The sequence below is a fragment of the Populus trichocarpa genome, chromosome 16 (assembly GCF_000002775.5).
Source record: "Populus trichocarpa isolate Nisqually-1 chromosome 16, P.trichocarpa_v4.1, whole genome shotgun sequence".
NCBI classification, from domain to species: domain Eukaryota; kingdom Viridiplantae; phylum Streptophyta; class Magnoliopsida; order Malpighiales; family Salicaceae; genus Populus; species Populus trichocarpa.
Genome location: NC_037300.2, coordinates 3,147,757 through 3,172,411, shown reverse-complemented (window position 1 = coordinate 3,172,411; position 24,655 = coordinate 3,147,757). Strand labels below are relative to the sequence as shown.

The 24,655-nt window shown below is 35.4% G+C and overlaps 3 protein-coding genes across 6 annotated transcripts; 1 reads left to right on the top strand and 2 right to left on the bottom strand.

Annotated features, from left to right (window-relative positions):
- Nucleotides 1-358: 358 nt before the first annotated feature.
- Nucleotides 359-4,164, bottom strand: LOC7483988 (FT-interacting protein 3). 3 transcript variants are annotated; one of them, XM_024587768.2, is made up of 3 exons: nucleotides 3,942-4,164; nucleotides 3,434-3,465; nucleotides 359-3,159 (listed from the first exon to the last, which is right to left on the bottom strand). In XM_024587768.2, exon 3 carries the CDS (start codon nucleotides 3,043-3,045, stop codon nucleotides 721-723), a length of 2,325 nt encoding a protein of 774 aa, XP_024443536.1. In that variant the 5' UTR covers nucleotides 3,046-3,159; nucleotides 3,434-3,465; nucleotides 3,942-4,164; the 3' UTR covers nucleotides 359-720. The 3 variants fall into 3 exon arrangements, with proteins under 3 accessions (XP_024443536.1, XP_024443537.1, XP_006373766.1); XM_024587769.2 differs by lacking the exon at nucleotides 3,942-4,164 and adding an exon at nucleotides 3,587-3,920; XM_006373704.3 differs by lacking the exon at nucleotides 3,434-3,465.
- An 8,310-nt stretch (nucleotides 4,165-12,474) lies between these two features.
- LOC7468946 (uncharacterized) lies at nucleotides 12,475-18,884 on the top strand. 2 transcript variants are annotated; one of them, XM_024587262.2, is made up of 10 exons: nucleotides 12,475-13,053; nucleotides 13,795-13,935; nucleotides 14,208-14,591; nucleotides 15,143-15,247; nucleotides 15,844-15,984; nucleotides 16,441-16,644; nucleotides 16,952-17,044; nucleotides 17,263-17,374; nucleotides 17,925-18,010; nucleotides 18,566-18,714. In XM_024587262.2, exons 1-9 carry the CDS (start codon nucleotides 12,562-12,564, stop codon nucleotides 17,984-17,986), a joined length of 1,734 nt encoding a protein of 577 aa, XP_024443030.1. In that variant the 5' UTR covers nucleotides 12,475-12,561; the 3' UTR covers nucleotides 17,987-18,010; nucleotides 18,566-18,714. The 2 variants fall into 2 exon arrangements, with proteins under 2 accessions (XP_024443030.1, XP_002323291.1); XM_002323255.4 differs by lacking the exon at nucleotides 17,925-18,010 and having other exon boundaries at nucleotides 12,478-13,053; nucleotides 18,566-18,884.
- Nucleotides 18,885-22,227: 3,343 nt separating this feature from the next.
- LOC7468945 (11-beta-hydroxysteroid dehydrogenase-like 4A) lies at nucleotides 22,228-24,322 on the bottom strand. Its single transcript, XM_024587265.2, has 6 exons — nucleotides 24,009-24,322; nucleotides 23,606-23,798; nucleotides 23,416-23,498; nucleotides 22,952-23,083; nucleotides 22,734-22,862; nucleotides 22,228-22,655 (listed from the first exon to the last, which is right to left on the bottom strand). Exons 1-6 carry the CDS (start codon nucleotides 24,195-24,197, stop codon nucleotides 22,452-22,454), a joined length of 930 nt encoding a protein of 309 aa, XP_024443033.1. The 5' UTR covers nucleotides 24,198-24,322; the 3' UTR covers nucleotides 22,228-22,451.
- Nucleotides 24,323-24,655: the final 333 nt, after the last annotated feature.

The window sequence follows — 24,655 nt, the reverse complement described above, 5'->3', positions numbered from 1 at the left end:
TGCAGAATATATATATATATATATATATATATATATATATATATATATATATATATATATATATATATATATATATATTTCTCTCACTGATAAGACAGGATGTCCTGGAATGATAGAGATACCAAACAAGCAAGACAGAACATTTCACATTTCAGTATAGAAAAGAACAAGTTGAGACATCAATCTAATCAGGTTTTCATTTAAAGTAATCAACCAGGTAGGGCAGGTACTCTCGAGATCCCCTTTTTACTCCCTCATTCAGTCCGTCAGACATGCAAGTGAGATCCAAAACTTCGGATGGTAAGAATGAGACCAGAACAGCTTAAAGAGGCAATGTTTTAGTAGGAATAAGCGCAAGTGAGGGAAAAAAAGTCATTCCATTGCATGAATTTAACAAGGTTGAGATCAGAAATCCCCAACGGGTAATATCTACTAGATGTAGTCAAGCATAGAGAAGGTTCTCACCAAAGGTAAAATTCCAATCACATCCTACAAAATTACAAATGAACATGGATTGATTACCATAAAGCTCAGAAGTTTGAAACAGGAATCCTATTAAAACAACTTAAAATAACCCGCAAATCCACAAAATCTACTACCTTCGGAGGAAAATGGCAAATCTACTACCTTCATTATACCAGAACCGCCAATCTTCTTCACTGACTTGAAAAGGAGGGCAAGACAAATGCTAAATGCAATTGCGGATAAAACTGGCTTTGCTCACAGCATGCAATCGGTTCTTGCTGGCAACCGCCGGAAGAAATTGAGTGGAACTGATGGAAGTTTGTGGCGGAACCTAGGATGTCTCAGCACATAAAACCCAGTGAGAAGTGCCACAACTTGGAAAGGAGTAACATAGAGAACAATGGCAGCAATCAGACAAAAAAGCACAAACAGGGCTGTGGCCCTTGGGTCTCGCCAGCTCAGCAGAGATTGCAGCCTCTCCCCTTGAGTAGCTAAATCACCAACAACAGTCTGAATCCTCCCCGCAATACTTCTCAAGCGATCATATCTCATCCTTACAATATCAGGTGGCCGCGAAGTAGGGAACGTGTCAAATTCCTCATCCAATTCATCAGGATGTGCAGACTCTGCATGAGAGAGACGAGTGTCCATGTGAGGAGGATGCCTTGGCCTCCATCTATAATACCAAACACCGATCAGGAAGAGATACAGGAAGATTGTGGGCAAGATAAGTTCTGGAAAAAGAACCAGGATTATAAACAATATGTGGATCAGCACAGTCGTGATTGGGTTTTTCCAATTGCATATCTGATCAAACCATTTTCCTACAGCAATTAGCCCACCAAAAACGTTCATGATTCTAAAAAAGTTGGCTTTACTTCTTCTCATGCTCCACATGTGAGACCCCACATCCAGCATATATTCAACAATCTCCTTCCTTAATGGTGGCTCTGCCCTGCTCAGCCTCATTGACACAATCTGAGTGGCCTGATGCCTTAAGCTATCTAGCTGGCTGACAGTCAGTGGATGGATATAATGCATCTTTGGCAGCAAAGGTTGTGAATACATGTGCATCATATTAAGCAAGGATGAGCATGTAAAACGGACTGCCAAATGAATTTCTCCCATCTTCTTGACACCATTAGGATGCAGGACCAACAGTGGGTAGGAGTGTGTGTAAACCCTATCAGTTTCAAGTGTGGAAAGACGGATTCGTACCTTTCCGATCCTTGAATCCCTTGCCCCTCCAGGCTTGTCCCCTCCATGCAAATGACAATTATCAAAGACCCCGATTGTTATGACAGTACAGGGATCGAAAACCTCCCAAGTATATTGCTCATTCCACTTGGGTGTGAAACTGTCGATAATGGTCCTTGTACGAACCCACTTCTGCCCATATTTTGCCACACAGTATGCATCAGTTGTTCCCCGACTATCCTTTGTCTTCATGGGCATCAATCCCTGAGCATTGAGAATACCCACTTCCAGTACCCCTATGCTGTTCTTCCACAGCTGTTTAGCTGTCGGACGAAGATCACTACTATAGTGTGTTGATTCATCCAAAACATGATAACCACCCTCCAAGCAGATCCTCGTGTGAATCCTGCTGGAAAACTTTGTTTCTTTCTTCTTTTCCCCTTCTACAATAACATGTCTCTCCAGATTAAACCACCTAGTGTTCACAGGCTTATGGTCCAACCTTCTGTCCACATAATGCATTGGAATCGCACATTTCCCCAATACTTCATCCTTGTTGGGCGCAATCCTATCTTCCACACTCAAAATCAAGGGCTCCTCAAAAGGTTCTGCTGCCACAAACATAAGGTCCTCGTTCCACATAGGATTAATACTCCTGCTAGGAGAAACTCTTGTTCTCAAGACTTGATTTCCCAGGGTAGCTTTAACATATACTTCTGGATACCTGCCTTTGTCACTTGGTTGCAGGTCCTGAGCTTCAATCACATTGACCCTTAAATACCATAATTTTGGGGAGAGATATACCTTGGAACGAATATTAGCAAGACCATCCGTCCCAGTAACAGTAGCTGCATCTGAATGCCATGCTTCTGGAAAAGCTTCATCTGCCTGTGTCCCCATCCACACCGCTAACATCAACTCCCCCTTAAATTTATCTCCCTTCCTATCCTCCAATCGATACCACTGTGGTGCCAAAGGACTATCAGGAGGAACCCGTTTTGGTACCTCATTCAAATCAAACAAAACCCGACCCATGAAATCATCCTTCACAAAATCCTTATCCTTAACAGTAACCTCAAGCATCGAGGCCTGCATACGATCCTTCGAGAATGCAAACACCTGGTTCCACTCCGGATTCGACTTCTTCTCAAAATGCCGAGTCGTACCCTTATAGTTTCCAAGTTTAACTTCCACATAAGGATCACAACTACCTGTAACATCCTTCGCAGGCAATTCCTTGGCCTTAACGACCCGGACATAAAGATATTGCATCTGCTCCACAAGATCATAGGTGCTTGTAAGCTTGTCACCGGTGATCTTCCCCCCTCCCAGATGGGGATTGGTCTCTTTCAATAGAAAATCCTCATGTAGAGGCCTCTGCATCTTGTCGGCTCAAAGGAGAGACACTCAATCTTCAAGTTGAAGTTGAAGAGTTTGTCTTCTATTGCACCAAAATAAAAAAAAGCGTTGAATTCAGAGTCTTTCAATTCAAAAACCCTGAAATATAGGAACAAAAGATTCAATTAGCCGTTAATAATACCAAACTTCAGTAATTTAAATAGTAAAGGAGACTTGATAATAGGAAACTAACAAAATCCAAATATTGAAAGAACCAAACCTTGACAAAACAAATATGAAAGGGAATATTTAAAAATAAAAAATTAAACAAACCTCCATGAACTCAAAACGACATTAACATAAAACAAAACTACACAGAATTATCTCTAATATTTCATCAGATCCTTCAAATGACTGTTACGTGCAAACAAACCTTCAAATCTTCAGATCTGAAACGCTTCAACGCTGTAAAGAAAAAACACAGACAAACCAAAAATCGGAAGTCATAAAAAACCAAAACCATAAATTATTAAATCAAGACTTTTACACCAAAAAAGAAAAACGAAACAAAATGCTCGAAATGTACCATAGACTTTATTTTCCCGTTTGGTTGCTCAGAAAATGTAGGAATGTCCGAGAATAAACCGTATACTATCACAGATTTTCCATTTCCTTCTCATCAACTCATAAAAAAGCACATTCAACAACTCTTTGTTTGGTTTATCAGAAAGGTCGCATATAGTTGAGATTTTTCATTTTATTTTCCTTCACTTTTACTCATTTTCAAGGAAAATAAAAGCACCAAACAAACAAACAAACAAAGAAAACAAAACCAAAACAGCAACATTACAACCTTGAAAAACCAGAGCAAAAGGTAACGTCCAACATGGAACAAAAATGCTCAAAACTAAAAAGAAAGAAAAGGATTATCAACAATATACCTTAGAGAACATGAGGAAGAAGATCCAAAGAAAGAACCCCAGCGCTCCTACAACTACATAGACAGGTAGAATCAAGACGGGGGGAGTAGCGGTGCTTTTGCTTTTCGCTTTTTTTTTTTTTAGTGTTTATTTCTAATATTTGTGTTTATTAGTGTTTGTGTTTTTCACTTTAATGAATCTGGGGGAGAGAATACACACAGAACATACTCTTTCTCCCACTTTTGCTTTATTTATTTTTTTGGGTTCTCTGCTGTTTTGTCTCTGTTTGTGTACAGACTACAGAGGGGAGGGGAGGTACGTGGGGGCCCACAATCAAGCGTGTAAACGACTGTGGTCGGGGCTCGCACGTTTAGTGACCGTTTATTTTTCAAGGAGCTTTGCGTTTGTGGGGGCGTTTGGGTGTTTTTTTTTGGGTGGGTGAATTGGATATATTAGGAAGCCTCGTAGCAAGTTAAGCAGAGAGTCTTTTCATGTTCTGTGATTGGATTGGTGATGAAAATGATATTGTACGATTTTATTATTTTTGTATTTTGTGTGTTAGTTAAGGCATTGGAGATGGATTATAGTTATATATTGCCTGGAGTTAGAATATCCTTGTCAATTGATTTTAAAATATATTTTTATTTAAAAATATATTAAAATAATATTTTTTATTTATAAAAATTATTTTTAATAGCACATTAAAACAATCTGAAAATAAAAAAATCAAATTCTTTTCAAGAATATTTTTAAAATGCAAGAATAAATTGAAAATAAACTTTTTAGCATATTTCTTTTTTATTTTATATGAACTTTTTAGCTTTAGCCTTAACAATAAAAAATAATAATAACTTTATTTGTTAGGTGTGTTTGTTAATTTAGTGTTATTTTTTAAAAATATATTATTAATTAAAAATATAATGAAATAATTTAATATTTTTTCGATTGAAAAACATTTTAAAAATCATAAACTATAATGTTGCCAAACAGACACCAGGTAATTGAAATGACAATAAATTTAATTATTTTTAAACTCCAACAAACTTTAAATTAAATGAAGTTAGAATCAAATTGTATATTTAAATATCCATAAATATATTGATGTGGATTGAAAGGTTCTATGATACCACTATAAAATACGTATTTATTATAAATATTGATTAGATATTTGTTTTTTATGCCATGATATTAATATTTTGCATCAAATCTAGTTTAAAATAAGACAATTACTTTGATTAATAGAGTAATAATGCTTCTTGAGGAAAAAAGCTGGAAAAGAGGAGCAAAGGGACCCATATTTAAGTCCCATTATTAAAAGAGTTAATACATCTAGGTACGGGACTAATGTTGTTTTTTATTTGTGCATGTACGATAGTTATTTTTTTTAATATATTTTTTATTTTTTAAAAAAATTATTTTTAACATCAGAATATCAAAACATTCAAAAAATCTAAAAAATTAAATTTTAAATAAAAAAATAAAATTTTATGAAATATTATTTGAAACATAATTTCAAATTACGCGAATACAAAAGTATTTTATTAATGTTTTGGTGGTAGATTGCATTTGGACTCGCACACTGGGAATAAAAAAGACATTTAGAATTATTAATTATAGCTTTGGCAAGTTAATTATGCTCTATCTAAAGCCATTTTTCCAAGTGAATTTGGGAATATGATATAGGCTGTATTTTATTTGAAAAAGAAAGAAAGAAAAAAAAAAGAAAAAGGGTAGCCTAGAGTTAAACAGTGTTTGCCTTGCATGTGAATTGCATATTTACCAAACAGTTCATAGTGACAAAAGCTTTGCTGTCCTCTGATGGAATTCCAACGTCGGAAAGCGTGCACCTTTGTCGAGTACGCAGATACTTACACCCCTGACGTCTGTTTTAAGGTCGAAGTATCAAAGCATGCTTAAGGATTACGTGTCCTTCATTGAGGTAGGCTTCATGGTAAGTGTTTGCGGCTGACGGTAATGGTGGTAATATAAATGCCGTACACGGACAAAAGGGTTGTTTTGTAAATTGCAATGTTTGGCTTGGGTTTTTTTTTTTTTTTTCAACAGTGTCTTTGGCTCTTTTATCAAACTGGACAGTTTGGTAAAAGATTTAAGGTTATATCACGTGATTAAAAAAAAAGAAGGAAAAATAGCTTATTTTAATTTAATTGTTAATGAAAATCTTGGTTTTATCAATAAATTATTAGTAAGAATAGTGGTTATATTAAACAATTGTTAACAATTATTCAATATACTGATACTAATGTGAATAAATATTGTGTTATCCCGCAATAATTTCAATCTAACTGTGTCAGGTTTTGTTTTAAAAGAAAAACGGTGTCGTTCGACATGCTCTCTACCAGAGATATTGCATTGCTTTCGTTGGACACCCGCTAGCTTGTAACACCGCCGCAGCCCGCATTGCAGGCACGAGCATATCTAAAGAGGGGAGTTAGCTAGCTGCTCCGTCTTTGCAAGAAAGCAAGACAAATTAAAACTTCCCTACAATTGAGCCGTGGTTTTGGAGGTTTGCCTAGCCTGTTTCTTTCGTTTGTTAGCTAGGTATAATGGTTTTTTTTCTTTTATTAAGGTATAATATTGCTTTGAGAAAACATTTTTTCAATGTTTTGAGAGAATATCAGTTTGGTGGGTTTTTTTCTTAAAAAAAGAAGAAGAAGACAGGTGCAAATTGGCTCGTAGTTTTAAGAACAAGATTGTGAGTCAGATGGGTAAATTTATGGGATGGTGGGTTTACCTGATTCTAATGAGATTTTTAAATAAAATAATGTAGTTTTAGATATATATTTTAAAAAAATCCTATTTTAAATTAAAAATATTGAATCTCACTTAATTTTTAACTAAATCACCTTAATTTAACAAAGTTAACTTTTTATATAATTTAAAAACAAACCCAATTTAAATTAAACCTGACTTAACAAGTCAAAAATTACCTAAGTTTTTACCTAATAAATAATAAAAAAAAAAATTTAGAATTGCGTTTGAGATCATCTTGTCAAATACACCATTAACAATTGAAAATGGGTTTATGGAAAAAAATAAACTCAACCTTAAAATGGAATAGATGTACCGCATGCTTTTTAAAGAGCATGTTCGAACCTGCATAGGGTGGGTGTGAATTGGGTGTTGTAGTCACTAGGCTAATAAATGGTGAAAAAGAAAACGTTGAAAATAAAATAAAAATAATTTTTTTTTTAAAAAAAGATGAGAGGTATTTAAATCCACCAAACGATAAACAAAAGTCTGAAAATTGACCCAAAATACCAAATGTGTAAAAAAAAGCCATGCTTTGACTCTACAGGAGTACAGTTTTGTATTCGAGAGAGAAAATTACAAGTCCATTATTCGGCTTATTCTCCTGCACATCGTTAGCAACAACTTACTTCATCAGAATGCAGAGATAGATGGAGACATGCATGCAAAGTGTCGTCAAGAACTTATACGGTGATATTGCTCATTCAACCTTTGATGATTTATCCACGGAAAGTTCGATATTTTTTGTCGACATAATTGACGGGATCTGCAATCAAAGGTAGACACTTGGCGTGGTGGGTTCTACACGCAATCAACTGCATCATTTTCTCTAAATTATTCCATCGATCCCTCACTGTCAATAATAACCGAATATCTCACCAGTCTCAATGTGGCATGGAAGGGTTACTTTTGCAAGTAATTGACCTGTCTGTCTTAGTTTATCAGTTATCACTCACTTGTCTGAGATTTTAGGTTGCCGTCGCTATTAGCCGTGTTCATTTTATTATTTTAAAAGTGTTAATCAAAGTCTCACGCATGCATCATCATGCAAGACACAACTGGGATAGATTTTGTTATTTCCTTCCAACTTTTTCAGCACGATCTTGTAAATGGCGGAGAAAGACATGGTTGATTTTCCCATCACCTGATCAATGGTTTTAATTTGAGCAAAATCAAAGGAGAGTTCAGTATGCTTGATGTTTCTGAACAGCATGGAGCAGTTTTCGTGCTCCATAGCTCACCCTTTCTGCCTTTCATGTTGACGTCATGGTCCTTCTCTATCTAAATAGCGTAAAAAAATTCCAAGCTATCACTTTAAGCTTTGAGAAAGAAAATGAACTGAAGCTTTTCTGATTCAAGGAAGAGTATGTTCTCACTGGCGACTGCCTACTGGCTAGCATAGTTGGGGCGTAGAAGTGACAAGCCTATCAAAGTTACAAACATATTTGTACTTGAGACAGAGCTACTCAAAAAAAGCCCATGCTGTGCAGAGGGGGTTTGGAGCCTTGTGTCATGTCTAGGAGTTCGGTTTGACTTTATTTTTATTTTAGTTTTTGAAATTTTTTATAAAATTTTAAATTAATATTTTTTATTATTTTGATGTAATAATGTTACAAATAAAATAAAAATTATTTTAATTTTAATTTTTTTTTTAAAAAAGACAACTATTGCCACGAATCATGGCCAGCGAGGGATCCTTACTGTTGTCGGGCTGCCTCGATTTCAAGAGATTTGAGGGTTTAGTTTGAGGCCCATCGGCATAGGACTGGCCTAGATCGAGGTCCAAATAATTTTTGGGAAGTGATAGAGAAAGTTGCCTCTAGCAAATCTCTCCTTTGTTAAAAGATGGCCTGGAAATTAAAGGTAGTTATGAAAAAGAGCCACTAATGAAAACACCTTTCCATTACAGTAGGAAAAGGCGCAGTAAAATTCAAAGAACACTTCAAACTCTTAATTTAAATCAACATTTCCAAACTAGATTTGCAAAACCAACGGCCTGTGTTCATTGCCACAAGACGAGTTGGAAAAGGCTTAGAATTTTACACTTTAGGTCACCCATTAAACCAAACCGTTTATTTTTGTGTTTGTAAGATGCATTTTAAAAATATATTTGACTTGAAAAAATCATTAAATTGATATGATTTTTTTTAATATTTTTTAATAATTTTGATGTGTTGATATTAAAATAAAAAAAATATTAAAAAAAAAAACACCACACACCATAATATTAAACACGCAATAAGTTGCGATTGATATTTAGATGAGGATGAGTAGAGTCATTTTTCTTTGAAATAAAAACTAAAAAGATCCAACAGTATTTCTAAAAGTTATAGTTAAGGAGGATGCTTGCATAAACGAAAAGAACACAATTTTTTCTAGCATGCCACTAGTATATTAGCTCGCGCTTCATAGTAGGTTAATATTAATTTTTAAAAATATAAAAAAACTATCAAGTGTATAGAGAATGTTTTAAGCGCCTTGGGTCTGGTAGATATGCATGGTTGCTAGACCGCACCTGGGTTTGGCACCAAACACGGTTGCCAGACTAAGGCTCTTGGACTTGGCGTAGTAGTCAAACCCAAACAAACAACAAACAAACAATGGAAAAATGATAATTGTGCACTTTAGTTGTCAAGAAAGAGAGAAAAAAAAGAAAAAAAACATAAACAATCGATTGTCAACGACAATCCAACCATGATATGTCTACACGCATCGCACCATGTGAAAGAGAGCACATCTACCATCTAGTTATATGGTGGATAACCAGATTTGACCACCGGGAAGTATCTCATGCACCTTCTTGATAATACGGGCGCTGCCCACTCGTTGGGGCGTGTGAAACACGAACCAACAACTTTTCGATTAAAAAATATAACATGAAAATACCAAAACACCAATCATGGTTGGGTCAAGCAGTCATGCATAGTTGCGAGATCGCGCCTAAGTCTAACACCAAACATGGGTACCAGACCCAAGGACCTTAGGTCTTGCGTGGTAACCAGACCCAAGTAGCTTGGGTCTAGCGTGTTTGTCAAACCTAAGCAAACAACAAACAAACATATGATAATTATGTACTTTAGTTATCAAGAGAGAAAAAAGAAAGAAAAAACACAAACAATCGATCACCGACGGCAATCCAACCATGATATGTCTACACGCGTCGCACCATGTAGAAGAGAGCATGTCTGCACATCTAGTTATATGATTGATGACTAGATTTGACCACCAGGAAGTCTCACGCGCCTCCAAAAAGGCATAATAGGAAACCTAATTAATTATATTATATTATTTATTATTACTAGTTTATATATATATATATATATATATATATATATATTATTTTTCTAAACATGTGAAATGTTTTAATTACCCCTGAGATAATCACCTATTATCCTTTCCTATTCAACTTTCAAGATATTACATGTTATTTGTCTCATAAAAAAAAACTAATTAAAACTTGTGATATTATGTCATTATAGGATTAACATGGCATTAATCAAGTTGATTGATAATTAACAATCTTCAATGAGTAAAATAAATCCACTAATCTTAAAAATAGTCTGTCAACTCAAGAATTTGATTAATTTCTTTTTTATATAATATTATATCTTTAATGATTATGGGATTAATAATATATAAGTCTTAATTTTAAGTATTTTACAAGAAAATAAAGTTTTTTTTTATAGAGATATAAAAGGGTTGGTCTAGTAAACTTAAATGGTTTTAAACAAGTTACGATCAATATGTTACCTCCTCTATGCAACATAATACATGGTCCAAAGCCTTACTAAATATTCTTTAAAGGTGTTCTTTGAACATCCCTTAGCTTTGTCCTGTAAAGAAAATAAAATAAAAAACTAAATTTCTAATGCATGCATCTTTGGTGGCTGGCTAAAAGAGCTTAAACATCATGGTTGGGAAAATATTGAAACATTCTAAAGATTAAGGACTAATTTTTCCTTCATTACATAAATTGGGTACTGACATGTACTTATCCAAAATAATAATAATAATAATAATAATGAAATTAACATTAACATTAAGAAGGGTTTTTTTCTTCTTTGGTATTTTTTTCGATCAATGTTTTATTTTATTTTATTTTAATTTGATCATTTAATATTAGATTTTTTTTATTAAGTTATCCCATTCACATGACATGAATCGCGAGTTTAGCGGGTTAACCCGATTGACTCAGTTTTTTCTTCATAATTAACTTTTTTTTTCCCAATCTCATCATTTAATATTGGGTTGGTTGATAATTAGGCTCATGAGTTGTTTTGTTTGCTTTCTATAAGGTTATTCCGGTATAATGACTAGAGAATAATGCTTATTGGGTTAACCCGAGTTGACTCGGGTTGTTTTTGTCTTTTTTTTTTTAATTTTATCATTCAACATTAGATTGGTTGAGAATTGAACTTCATATTCTACTTTGATTTGCTTTTCTACGAGAATATATTGGTCTCATGATCAGGTTTAAGGGTTTTGACATTTTAATGCCGGTTAAATTGTGTTGTTTTTTTTCTTCTAAGAGGTTATCTCGATCTCACGACTCGGGTCATAGGCCGTTCAACATTGGATTAGATATTGGGTTGTCATTGTCTCGTCACCCGGGTCACAAGTTTGGCGAATTAAACCATTTGACTTAGTTTTTTTTAATTAACTTTCCCCTAATTTTATTAATTAATATTGTGTTTGATTGAGAATTAGATTTCATGATTTGTTTTAGTTTGTTTTTATTAGATTATTCCGGCTTCATAACCCTAAAATAATACTTAACGAGTTAACCCAACTCATTTTTATGCCACTTTTTTAATTTAAATTTTTATAAATATCATAGTTCAACATTGGGGTTCAAAAATGGTTGATTGAGAATTGATCTTCATAATTTATTTTGATTTGCTCTCTATATGATTATCTTAATCTTATAACTAAAGTCGTGGATTTGACATGACAATCCAAGTTAAATCATGTTATTTTTTTTTAATTTTATTTTTATAAAATTATCTTAATCTCATGACTTGGGTTATAAGTTTGACAGATTAACTCAGGTTGTTTTTATGTTATTTTTTAATTGATTTCTTCAACATTAGGCTAATTGAGAATTAAATTTTGTTATTTATTTTGATTTGTTTCTATGAGATTATCTCAGTCTTATGATTTAGGTCATGAGTTTAATAAGTTAACTCGGGTCATTTTTTTGTTTATTTTTTAATTGATTTCTTTTCAATTTTATCATTCAACATTGAGTTGATTGAGAATTAAATTTTATAATTTGTTTTGGTTTGCTTTCTATAATCATAGTCTCATAACCTAGGTTGCAGATTTAATATGTTAACCCAGGTTGACTAAAGTCAATTCAATATGTTGTTATCTTAATATTAAAAAATAATATTATATTAAATTTTTTTTAATCAAATTATGTTTTTATAGATCATTTTAGTTGTTTTTGAACTTGTAAGGTCAATCTAGTAATATTAAATTAACTCACATATAATTTATTTTTTTCATTAAAAAAATATTTAAATATTTATTTATATTAAAAAAACTTGAGCTGACTTGTTGTATAACATGGATTAATATTTTTCTTTTTTCGGTCAATGATTTAGTTAATCACAAAAATAGAAAGCGGATCCCATAGAAAACCTCATTCCACGTGCTCCCATAACAACCTCTAAACATGTCATAATCTGATTGCCTTCTGTGTCAAATCTTCTAATCACCTCACGGCACGTAATTATTCCCCATGTATACACCCACACTGAACCGTAACCCTCACTCTCCTTCTTTCTCTCACAAAACCACCGTTAATCATTTCTCCAAGATCTCTAAAACACAAAATAACTAATCTCTATCTCTCTCTCTCTGAAAAACCATGACAACAGAGACAACGTCGACAACCGACCCGAGTCCAGACCCGGCTCCAACTCCAAACCCAAACCCGAATTCAAGCTCCGTAATCCACCCACGACGGGAGCCATTCGAGCACGGACTCTTACCAATCCCCAAACTAATCTTCCCTGACACGACACAAATCCTAACACAACTCAAACAAAAACTCGCTTCTCACAACCGAGTCAACTCATCCTTACTCGCTGACTCTCTCCAGATCCCCGCCGACCACGCGAGGCTGATCCTCGACACGCTCGCGTCGGTCCTGAATTCCGAGTCCGACCCGCTCGTGAAAGCTCCGCCCGATGAGGTTGATTCAGCTGGTGCCGATTTGCGTGATCTGATTTTGTTTCTATACATCCAGTCTTACAAGAAGTTGTTGCCGAGAACGCATAAAGATGCTGCTGCTGTTGCTGATGTTTGGCCGTCGACCTCAGCTTTCGATGGCTACTTATCGGCTCTATCGCCGCTTCAGGTATTTCTTTCTTCGTAATTAGAGGGATTAACTTGGCCAATTGTATAAATGCTGGTGTTTTTTTTATGGTGATGATGTTAATTGGGATTGTAAATGTTTTGTCTGTGATTAATTTGTTGGAAATCTTTTATTTCATCGTTGATTAGGTTGATGATTATACAATGTGATAACATTTAGGAAAGAGTTAAATGCGTTTCATATCATAATGATCATCGCAATCAAGAAAATGCGCGTTCCTTTTCTTTGTTTTATGTTCTGGGTTATTTCAACGGGCTATGAATTCGCTTATGATTCCATTTCTGGATAATTTTTCTCGGGGTTTTAAGATAATGATTTTGTTTTCTGAATTTCTGGTTTGGGAGATTGGATGATAGGTTTTGGCACATTATCTGGTGCACAGCTTCATTCTGTAGAACTATAGTTCTGGCTAGCTGATGCTCCTGGTATTCGCTTTTTATGGTGAGCTAACTGGAGTTTACACAGCGTTGACACTAAACGCTTGTCTACAATCTTGGATTCATCAGCTTTTGCTAATGCCTTCAATGCTTAGAATGCTGCAAACAATACCAATTTAACAGATGTTATAGGGATTATGTTTTGTTTTGTTTGTTGTGTTTGCATGTACATAATGTAGTTTAAAACTCATTTTAACGTTTTGTGGCTTGTTGTAATTGCTATTTTTGGAAAATTTGTTTGTAATGTGTTCACGTTGATTTTTAGCTAGCGTTCCTTTGATTGCAGCTTGTGCGTAGCAACAGCCGCCGGTTTATGCCATCGCAGGCAGATGAAGAGGCTCATCAGTTGTCCTACCTACAAAAACACATGGCTAACATTCTCTCTCTTTTGGCAGAGTCTGTGGAAGGAGAAGGAGAAGAGTCTCTGGTTTGTCAATTCAGTTGTCTCTACATTTGGTTAGGTTAACACAGAAAAGTTTTCTTTTATGCACGCATGCTTTAGGAATTATAACTTTCTGCTCATGAGAGTATATTCCAGAATAAATATGATTTTAAAAATGTTCTAAGGCTTTTAACTTGTGGAGTTTTATTGACGCATATTAATGATTGGATCTTTTGGTGACTTCATAACTTATTTTCTGCTTGTTGGTTTCTTTTTCATCATGGTATTAATTTGCTAGTTTAACTACACTGTATTAGGTTTTATCCATGGAAGGATTTGACCACCTTGGATTTCTGATTCAATTTGGTGACAAGGGATCTGAAGTAGTCACCTTAAGCCAAGCTGCTCCATTTTTTGCCAATTCTGATCCTGACATGCCTGCCGTTCCTGTTCCTGCCACACAAGTCCTTGATTGGATTTCACAGAATATTGCATCTGCTTTGGAGCATATTACCGAAAGAATTTCTGCAAAAGAAAATGGACCAGCCAATTCATCTGATCCTGATGTTGCCATGGCTGATGCCTGTACAAGTTCAATCAAGACCTCGCCTAGTGCTAGGGGTTCATGTTTTATTGAGGGGATCTCTAAGTCATCATTTGTAAAGCAAGCATTGGATCTTAAAGGTTCTTCTTCTGTAAAGGTTAGCATCGAAACGAATATTCATCTTTCTGTGTCTGTGTTCCTTACAAATAACTAGGTAGCATTATGTGAATTTATGATTTCCTATTTTGAAATTATCGCTTCTAATAGTGATTATTTAATGATATCTGGCAGATTTTTGTGCTTAGTTCAATATCATTATGCTTGACTTAAAAGCGTGTTTTTTTCCTTCTTAAAATGCATGGCAGGCTTAATCCTTAATTTTGTTAAGGTGTAAATCACATTTAAACTTATATCTGCTTGCAATGCTGATGGGATCCGACTTTAGAAATTTGGTTATGAACTTTGGTCATGGGTACGCCTGGCTTTCTCTGACATTTATGTGTTGTCTGGACCAGTCTGCACCATGCCAATTTGTTATTATCTATCATGTGAGCTACCTCATGAAGAGAAAAGAGCCCTTGCCTTTTTTTGACCATTGTTTTGGTGAACATTTCTTTGCTTGCTTTGTCCATGCAGCATAGTTTTAAATTTTTCTGCTTCAAGTTTGTATTGTTTTTTGGCCATTTTGACACTGTTGTGTGGTTGCAGGTTCTGAATTGTCATGATTCCATCCTTTACATCTTAGCACCTTTGAGATATGCTACCATTTATGGATGCTCTGATTCCACTATAGTTCTTGGAGCTGTTGGCAAGGTAGTAACAAATGTTTGATTTTTGTTGAGTATTGACTGTTTCAGTACCTAGTGTTCGGACCAGCTGGAAACCTTTCTTGAGTTGTAGTTTTTTTAGTTACCAAGTGCACCTCCTTTAACTTACGAGAAATTGAATCGTTTAAATTTTTATAATTTGATTTTTCACCACATTGCTGTCTACAAGTGTATATGCAAGTGCATATGGCATTATCATATATTACATTAGCATCTGTAGTGCATCTATTAATTCTTCCTGTGTGGACATACCACTTGATATTTGTGTGAAGAACATCTACTGAGGAATCTATGGTTGCCAACTTTCTGTATGGAGAGGGTACCTTTCCACATTCCTTCATCTGCTATATTTTTTCATAGTAGTTGTTACTTTTGCTTAGTGATTAGTCCTGCAGCGTGTGCTTTTTCTGCTGGAAACATATATGCTTTGTCGTGAATTTTTGTTTTGCCCCCCATAAATTGATGCCCCTTTCTCTGTCAGCCTACTAATGATTTTCCTGTTATTTAATCATCAACTCATGTGTTATGGGTTTTTCTGGATGAAAAATGATGGTGTGCATGTCTTTTTGATGTCTTTTACAGGCTGTGAGGATTGAACATTGTGAGCGAGTTCATGTTATTACAGCAGCAAAACGAGTCTGCATTGCCAATTGTCGTGAGTGTGTGTTCTTTCTTGGGGTAAATCAACGACCATTAATGGTCGGTGATAACCATAAGTTACAGGTGAGCTTGACTGTTTTGTTCAGTAAACTGTAAGCTGTCATGGCCATTGTATTATTCTACATTATAAATTAAGGACTTGCAGAGCAGAGAATTCTCATGGTGATATAAGTGTCCACTTACCTTTCATGTATGGTTTTGAACATAAAGAAAACTTACTAATACTTGAACCTCAAATTTTTATTTTTTTTTAAAGTTTTGGAGCTTTTTGCTGATATTTCATAGTAGTGGTCATGGCTAGATGTGGGCCTTTGAAAGGCCTTGCTGAACTCTTTAACCTCACTCTCAAAAAACATGTATATCACAATGATGCGATTTGTTAATTAAGTAAAAAAATGAAACCTCTGTACCTTTGAATCCTCTAGGCAGTTCATTGGCTATAATTGAACATCCTTTCTCCCTTTTATTTTTCAAGTGCTAATGAAGATTAACTTTGGCTTTCTGTTAAATTTTAATCAGGTGGCACCATACAATACATTTTATTCAGAGTTGGAGGAGCACATGGCTGACGTAGGCATAGATGCAAATATCAACAGATGGGATGAAACTTTAGCCTTGGGAGTGGTTGATCCCCATGATTCATTGTCCCATCCTGCTGGTGTCTCTGATGTTCAAGCTGAATCAGCTGCACGACTGGACCCTGACCAATTTACCAATTTTCTGGTATGAATAATACATTCCCGTGTTAATTTATTGAAATGTTCCATTTGTTAGTTTGTTTTAATTTCCTTGTTGATATCATTATTTATTTTCAGTTGAATTTTGCAGTTTTAATTTGATCTTTTGCATGTATGTGAAGTTTCATGTCCAGATTATTTGAAATTATCATTTTGGGTTTTCTCTCCTTTTTCCTTTCTTTTTTGTCTCTTCCTCTTTGAGTACCCATCACATGGAATTTCATGGTTTTTTTTTTGAGTTAATTTTACTTGCAAAAAAGTTCATGTGCTTTTTTCCCTCACTTGATTGACAGATTCCAAACTGGTTTGGAGGTGAATCCCCAGGGTCAACAAAAGATAACCCGTTTCAATTACCCGAGGCTTATATGGCATCTCAGCAGAGAAATGTATGTGCTCTAGCGTTCAAACTGATTACAACAGGATGATCTTTCTTTTCTTTTATTCTTCTGGAGAAACATTTATAATAAGATGATAGGAATTGTATTTTGGCTGTGCTGCATATAGTTCATGAGCCTGGATTCTGCCTTTGTTGCCTCTTTCCAATGTACAATAATTGCTAGGTTTTGGTGTTTGATTTAGTGTAATGCCTCCTTTTCTTTTCCAGCAAAAGAATCTGGGAGAGATAAAGCAATTATTGAGGGAAGTTCCTCTTGAAGAAAATCAGAAGCGGGAATTGTCAAGTGCACTCCACCTATTATTTAAGGACTGGCTATATGGTAGTAATAATCACTTTAATTCTTTTTATTTCTTCATTAATATTGTAAAATGCTAGAAATGTATATGTTTATGTGATTGAATGTAGATGTTTGATTCAACCATTATAAACCTTCGGAATCAAAATTTGATATATAGGAATAGACTCACACACACTAATGTTGGGTGCATGGGTGTGCACAAGCATGTAAGCATCTTGTTTCCTGCATTTAACTTTATTTATGTACATGATTTTTACATATCTATGTTAAAAGTCTCTGTAATATCAATGCATGGATATTTTAATGATCTATGTATCTGTGTATATTGATACTGAATATAAAAAATAAATACACTAGTGCTTTATTTTTAGGATCCATGGTTATAGCTTGCATGGTTTATTTGTTTGAGGAAATATGTTTGCTGTGATCATGTATCCTCCTTTTGAATCATTTTTATTGGTTAAATTTCCCACTGATTACTTGAATTGCAATTCAGCTCGTTATAGCAATCTCAGCCCTTCAAGTCATAATTGCCATTCATTGAATCTCTATAACATTTGTTTCAACCCAGTGTGTGTTGCCGGCCTGCAAATTGGCGGAGGATATTTACACATGCTGGGAACATATTGGTAGGACAATTTGCGGGGCTGTAGATAGGTAAATTCTTCCTGTTAGAGGGAATAAGTGGTAGATAGTAATACCCTTTCTCCATCAATTCTTCATTCTAGAATATGGATGGGTTTTATTAGGTTAGATTATGTTATTTAGAAGGTGGGCTATAAAGGTATGCATCAAGTATTTGATTTTACAAAAGACTCACCGTTCTAGGAAAGAAGGTAGCATTAGAGAGTTTTTTTTTTTTTAAAAAAAGAAAGCATGTGCAATGAATGGAATATCTTGCTGTCTGAGGGTATAAGATAAGATTCTAACGTGACAAATTGAAGTTAGAACTCTCTTGTCATGGAGAGCTTGGCGGGGACGTGGTGATCCCCAATACTTATCTATACCTGCGTCATCTATTATAAGAGTATAAACCATATATCAATACCGTGTTAATGTTAACCACTTGCAACTCTGCATTTGTTACTGTCTGTTATCTAATGTGAAACTGTGCATCCAGAACTCGTAATGCATATACATTATCGTAGATTTTCTATGAGAAGCTCTAAAATATTAACTGAGTTGTCATTGGCCTTTCCTATGATGTTACAGCTTCAGGAAATATCAGACAACTTTACTGCCTACAAGGTGATTAATGATGGATGATTGTGTGGTGCAATCAAGGGTGTTTTCAGAAGGAAGCTTTCTGGTGTTCTTTCAGTCTTAATGATATATCAAATGGTAGTATATAGAGACAGCTGAGAATCAACCCTGTGTACTTTGATCCTTTGGAGTGGACATTTATCCGGTAAGGTTGGAGCAGAGAATGCACTGTCTATGCTCTAATCTCATTGTAATATTTTTTGAAAGGAAATTTTACTGTAATATTTGTTGATTTAGGTTCACAATCTTGTGAATTTTTCCGTTGCTACCCCCTACCTTTGCTCTCTCCATCTAGACTTTCTTTATTAAACTTTGAAGTTTCCCCTATTGCCCAGTTGGTTATAATATTCATTCATTTCCCGGCACAGAGCGTCTTATTTGATGAACAGGAGTATCAGTCCTCGGATTAAAAAGTGGAACTTTCTGAAAAAAAGCGAAGAAAGCACATCTTCAAATTTGTTCTGGGTCAGCTAGAATACCGTGGAATGTTTTTCGTAATGCACAAATGTGGAGTGTTTTTTATTAGGGATTTCATGATTGTCTTCAAAGTATGCATTTCACTCTTCTCCTTCCATTTTAAACATCAGTTATTAGCGTAGCTACAATTGAGAGATTGTTTGTTACTGTGATGACTTGTGTTTTTTTTTCTCGATCACATAAAAAATAAACTATTGTTGATACGCCAAGCGTTGTAATTTTCTTTCATGAATGGTAGTTAACAAATCCAGATGGAGTGAAAGTTAAAAGGAGATTCATTGTTGATTCTGAATTTCTGATGTTCTAAAACCCAAGGCTGCAATGTTGCTGGCATGCTAAAAAATGAGCTCGATTAGGGTTTCATGTAACTGACTATCGCTTTTAATTATAACATTCGATTTCACCAAAAAAAAAAGAAGGTATTTGCTAATTGTTAAAAATTACATGACCACCGACCTGAAATGGATGGCCATCAACTTGCCTCTCCTGTTCATCAGCATCTTATGTTGCGGGAGATTGAGGACCTACGATCATCTTGCAGTTTGCACATGCAAAACTTGGGATTATCACAACTCACAAGAAGTTGCTGGATGGGGCCATTTGAAACAGCTTTTCTGCTTGCTCTGGGAACCGGGAAGAAGGTGATACATAGATACGCACCTGATGAGGTCAAAAGAAAAAAAAAAGAAAAACTTAAATGGATTTGTTGGGCTTTTCCATGGCTACTGATGGATTGGGTTGTTCATGTTGTGTCACTAACCTGCAAAACAGAGTTCCCTGTGTGTTTAGGAAACCCTCCTATAGCTAAGTCAGTTTAGTGATGGAGTTTTTTGGTATAGAAAACTAGAAGTAAATATATGGTTTTTTATGCCATAAAGAGCTGGATCTCTTTTAACTGTATCTTTGGGTATAGGAATATTTCACCCTCTAACTTACTTGCGAAGAAGATGATCTCAGTCGGTTCGGCTGCGGATGACACTGCTAGTGTAGCTTGCCTTCATAATCATATATAACGGTCAGTTTTTGCTTTTTATACAAGTAATTCATGATGTAAGAAATCTCGTGTCCTCTTGACTGTAGCAAACAGTGTTTTGAATGGCCGTGAAATCAGCTAGTAAACAGAGATAGCGTGAGAATATTTTATGAATGATGGAATGCTATGTATGTGTTGTTTCGTGTACCCAATCAATCTTAGTGAGGGAAAAAGGCTCCACAGTTGAAAATTTACAGACAGACCAAGGCGAAAATTGACTGTGCACACTCAGCCGTCTGAGCCATGCCCAAATGGCTCGAAGCCCCCCCCCCCCCCCCCCCCCACTTTTCTTTCAAGGTAATATCAGCGCCTATCCGAATTTGATAGCTAGAATTGAGAAATTGCTGAAAGAGCTCAACCACATAATCATGTAAGCTCTACAAGGTGCTGGACAGTTCAAAGTACCGCTGAGATCTTGCCTTGAACTGTGATCAAACCGGCTTTGCCAGCTCTTGCAACTCGGTAGAACCTTCAGAATCAAATGTTCCTGCACAAAAAACCCCCCTCGTTTCCCTTTGCTTTGCATACCTGATAAATTGCTTGAAAAAGAAGGGTTGGAATCAGGAATTTAACCTGGTTTTGCCGATTAAAGTCCTGTTGTCACACGCTAGATTCTGGAAACCAGTTGCCTCTTAACTTGTTGGCAGCAGCGGTAGACCTTGACATTAAAAGGAAATCTAGTCGTGTCATATAGTTTCCAGGCAAGGTAAATTCGAAACGATGAAGTTGTGAAAAGAAGCGATATGAAAGAAGACATGGTGTTGCAAGTTACACCGGAAACAACTAAACCTCCTCCATAGAAAATAATAAAGGAAAGGAAGTAGAAGAGAGATCAAAATAACGAGTAAAATACTATGCCATTATAGATCTCCCAACCCCAAGTTAAGCAATCAGGAAACATCTTGTTATCTGCCACTCTTCCCCCTTTACTTAATTTCTTATCGAATGCCCTCTCCTCTAGCAATTGATCAAACACCTCCTCACTTGTGCTATCATTAACGATATTTCTGTGTTATCATTAACAAACAAACAATCTATTAAATCACATATTCTTGAGATATCAGCGAACTGCAATACTTGCTAGAATTTAAACACTGCTAATCTACACAGCTAAGTTCCACAAAAAGTTATATGCCATAAAAAGGGAAACCAAATAAGAGAAGTCCCAATGGAAAATAATCGCAGCTGCTCTGATTCAATTCACTGCCCCTCAAACTGGTATGGTAAATATGCAGCAAAAACTAACCTTAAACCTTCCTGACATACAACTAAGAGTTTACTATCAGGTGAAAGCTGGCTCTGCACCGAGTCCACAAATTTATCACTCAAAATAACGAAAATATCACAACATCAAAATAAACCATTCTGAATTACTTTTGCAATGCATAGTGACCTCTCTTGGTGTACAATATTCCAAGAGAAGAGTTAGATTTTTTGTAATGGTGAGATCCACTGATAAGATCGACACGTACACTGAAAATATCTCATAATTTCTCTAAAAACAATTTACTTTTGAGAAATTAATTTATGGATCTATAATTTTCTAACAACATCTAATATTGTAATGCCTTTAATTGCGAATTCACTTCATTGTGACTTCTTGTTCTTTAATAGGAAAATAGTAAAACGAAAAGAACATTCGTGGAACAACAACATCAAATTAAGAATCAAATCTAATATAGTGAAATATAATCTATTAAAACTTTAAGAAGTAAATTTCTGCATGCCCATTTAAAGTTCGAAAATTCTTCATTGAACTTCAATGGATAAAATCCCAAATAAAGTGGCTTAATTTAAGTAGGGTCTGTATCGTGTAAAAAAAATAATAATAATAACCGAGACAATGTTTTATGATTAAAAATCGAGGTAACTTCATGAATTTAAGTTTGATTTGCTGGCGTGGCCCAGATGCAAAGGGTTGCTGCCACGTGGTATTACAATTCAATTAATCAGCCATCATGGGCCATTAATTTACTCAACCCATTACAATTTAATTAATTAGCCAGCTGCCTCACTCGTTACTTGCCGGAGATTATCATCTACTCTCTTAATCATTATGATGGGATCCCCTTTTCCGTGGATGAGAGATCAACACTAATAATTTCTTGAAAAACACTTTAATTTTATAACTTTATTATATAATCTTGTAACAGCATCTAACATTGCCCACGAAAGCTGGGAAAATCTATTCAGAATTGAACATATTTCTGCATGCCCACGAAAGCTAGGAAAATCTTCTTTGAGCTTAAAAAGATAAGATACAAAACATGACAGTGCACTTGGCCCATCAATTTTCATAAGATAGTTGTTTCAGGTTTTCAATGTTTACAGCTGATCAATCTTAGGTCCACTCATAAAATTCCAACGATAAAACCAGTCAAATAATTCAGGACATAGCAGCTTGAGCATAAAAAGAGCATTCGACCAAGATGGCTCTGTCAAGTACATGTCGCCACGGCAAGCGCTGTGCACAATTGCTTCGGCACATTGTCTTGTTGACTCAATCGGTGGGACCAACTTGGCTTGAAACTATATATAGATCACAATCAGAAGTGAACTTCCTAAAAATGGTGAATATTCTTGTTATTTACTTGGCTAATGGCCTACCTTTGACAGTGAATCAGGCACAGTCATTTCTGACTCGATCAATCCTGGAAGCACTATTGTTATACCAATATGGGAATCGCATTCAACTCTGAGTGTCTCAAAAAAGCTTACCAAGGCTGCCTTGCTTGCCTGAAGTCATTGCAATTGATCCATCGTTAGTGATCGGAAATGAGAAACTGGTCATTAGAATTGCATAAACTAGCTAGGGATATGCATACATTGTAGAAGGTTGCCCTTGGAGCTGGTGACCAAGCTGCCACGGATGTAATCGCAACAATCTTCCCTTTGCTTTTCCTCAGGACTGGAATAGCAAAGCGAGCGCAATATGTTGCCCCCAAGAAATTGACATCCTAGAGAGAAGGATGGAAATTGAATGTTGTTATTTTTATGATAATAGTTTAAAAAAACTATCATTTGGACAGGCTTAGAACTAAATATTAATGCATTCTTACTCCCATACACACTCTCTGTAAACTTAAACAAATTCCCTGGGGGAATTTCATTATAGAAAAAAAAAAATTCACAAGAGATTTTTCTTGCTTCCCTCGTTGCCGTTTTCTCTGGAGAAGTCCCATTTGAATATTATATGATGTAGGGATCTATTGGATTTTGGGTACAGAAATACCCTAAGGTTGTGTTAATATTGAATCCGAGTAATAAAATTTATTCATGCTGAAGTTACCAAGATAGGAGCGAAATCAGACAGCTTGCAATTTTCGAACAACTCAGCCCGCAAAATCCCGGCGTTACTAACCAAATGATCCACTGTTAAAGAAGAAAAAAGGCCATGACATGTTACAGCTTAAAAGAATTATTAGGCATAATTGGCAGATAATTACAACCGAGAAACCATTCCTTGCTTGGATACTTACGTTGACCGAAGTGGTTCACTGCCTCATCTACAATACGTTTGCAATCTTCAACCTTGGCAACATCAGCGCGGATGACAAAAGCCTCCGGTGAACCCAGCTCATGGGCTTTATCGGCGACTTCTCTAAGACGGTCTTCTCTTCTTGCAACAAGGGCTAATCTAGCTCCTCGTCTAGCATACTCGTATGCAAGACCCTTTGTTTTTCGCCACATACAATACGATAGTAATATTATCAATATCAGATATAGCAGTAGATGCTGCTCATCGAGGAAAAAAAGAAGAAAAAAAGAAAGTTCGAGTCATATGAAAATTTATCTTAGAAAATCATGAGCCCAATGGGGGTTTTCAATTCAGTACACATGCGAATCTATCAAAAAGGGGAAAAAATTGAGACTGATACAGACCTCACCAATGCCAGAAGATGCTCCAGTGATGAGCACAACTTTTCCAGCCACATTTTCAGTGAACATAGATCTTTTTATGTAACTTAGCAACTTGAACACGAGGTATGGCGGTAAGATTACTAGGATTGAAATGATTATCGTAAGAGGAAACACTATATTCAACAATCTGTGAATCGAAGTCGTTGCCATGTTCCGTTGAGAATTGAAATGAGACAGGAAATCGAAGAGTTTTTATGCCTCTCTTGGTGAACTTGGAAACAATTAATTAGTTGAAGTTTTGGTTTATCTAGTTGGCTGAATTAATGTGATGGCCGGCTAGCACGATCTGGCTTCGGAATCATAACTCGATAAAAATAGCAGCCTTGGCAGCCTCATGTAGGTAGACATTTAGGCTATGTTTGTTTTCTGGAAAGTGGTTTTCGGGAATTATTTTTTAAACTTTTCTGTGTTTATTTATCATTAGAAAAGTTGATCAACGGAAAACACTTTCCAGTCAAAGGAAAATTTAGCTTTATTTCCAGGAAAGTGTTTTCCTGAAAAATTTGGGCGGAAAACACTTTTTCAGGAAAACACTTTCTGGAAGTTGTAAAAAAATTAGAAATGTCATATTATTTGCTGATTATATCAAATTTGGTCCCCAAACTTTT

Bases quoted from the DNA above. Each gene is read 5' to 3' on its own strand.
- LOC7483988 (XM_024587768.2), bottom strand. From the start codon at position 3,045: ATGCAGAGGCCTCTACATGAGGATTTTCTATTGAAAGAGACCAATCCC.
- LOC7468946 (XM_024587262.2), top strand. From the start codon at position 12,562: ATGACAACAGAGACAACGTCGACAACCGACCCGAGTCCAGACCCGGCT. The intron at 14,592-15,142 runs GTTAGCATCGAA...GTGTGGTTGCAG, and splicing joins AAGGTTCTTCTTCTGTAAAG to GTTCTGAATTGTCATGATTC. The intron at 15,985-16,440 runs GTGAGCTTGACT...AATTTTAATCAG, and splicing joins GTGATAACCATAAGTTACAG to GTGGCACCATACAATACATT.
- LOC7468945 (XM_024587265.2), bottom strand. From the start codon at position 24,197: ATGGCAACGACTTCGATTCACAGATTGTTGAATATAGTGTTTCCTCTT. The intron at 23,499-23,605 runs GTAAGTATCCAA...CTTCTTTAACAG, and splicing joins AGTGAACCACTTCGGTCAAC to TGGATCATTTGGTTAGTAAC. The intron at 22,863-22,951 runs GTATGCATATCC...CAATGACTTCAG, and splicing joins CAAGGGCAACCTTCTACAAT to GCAAGCAAGGCAGCCTTGGT.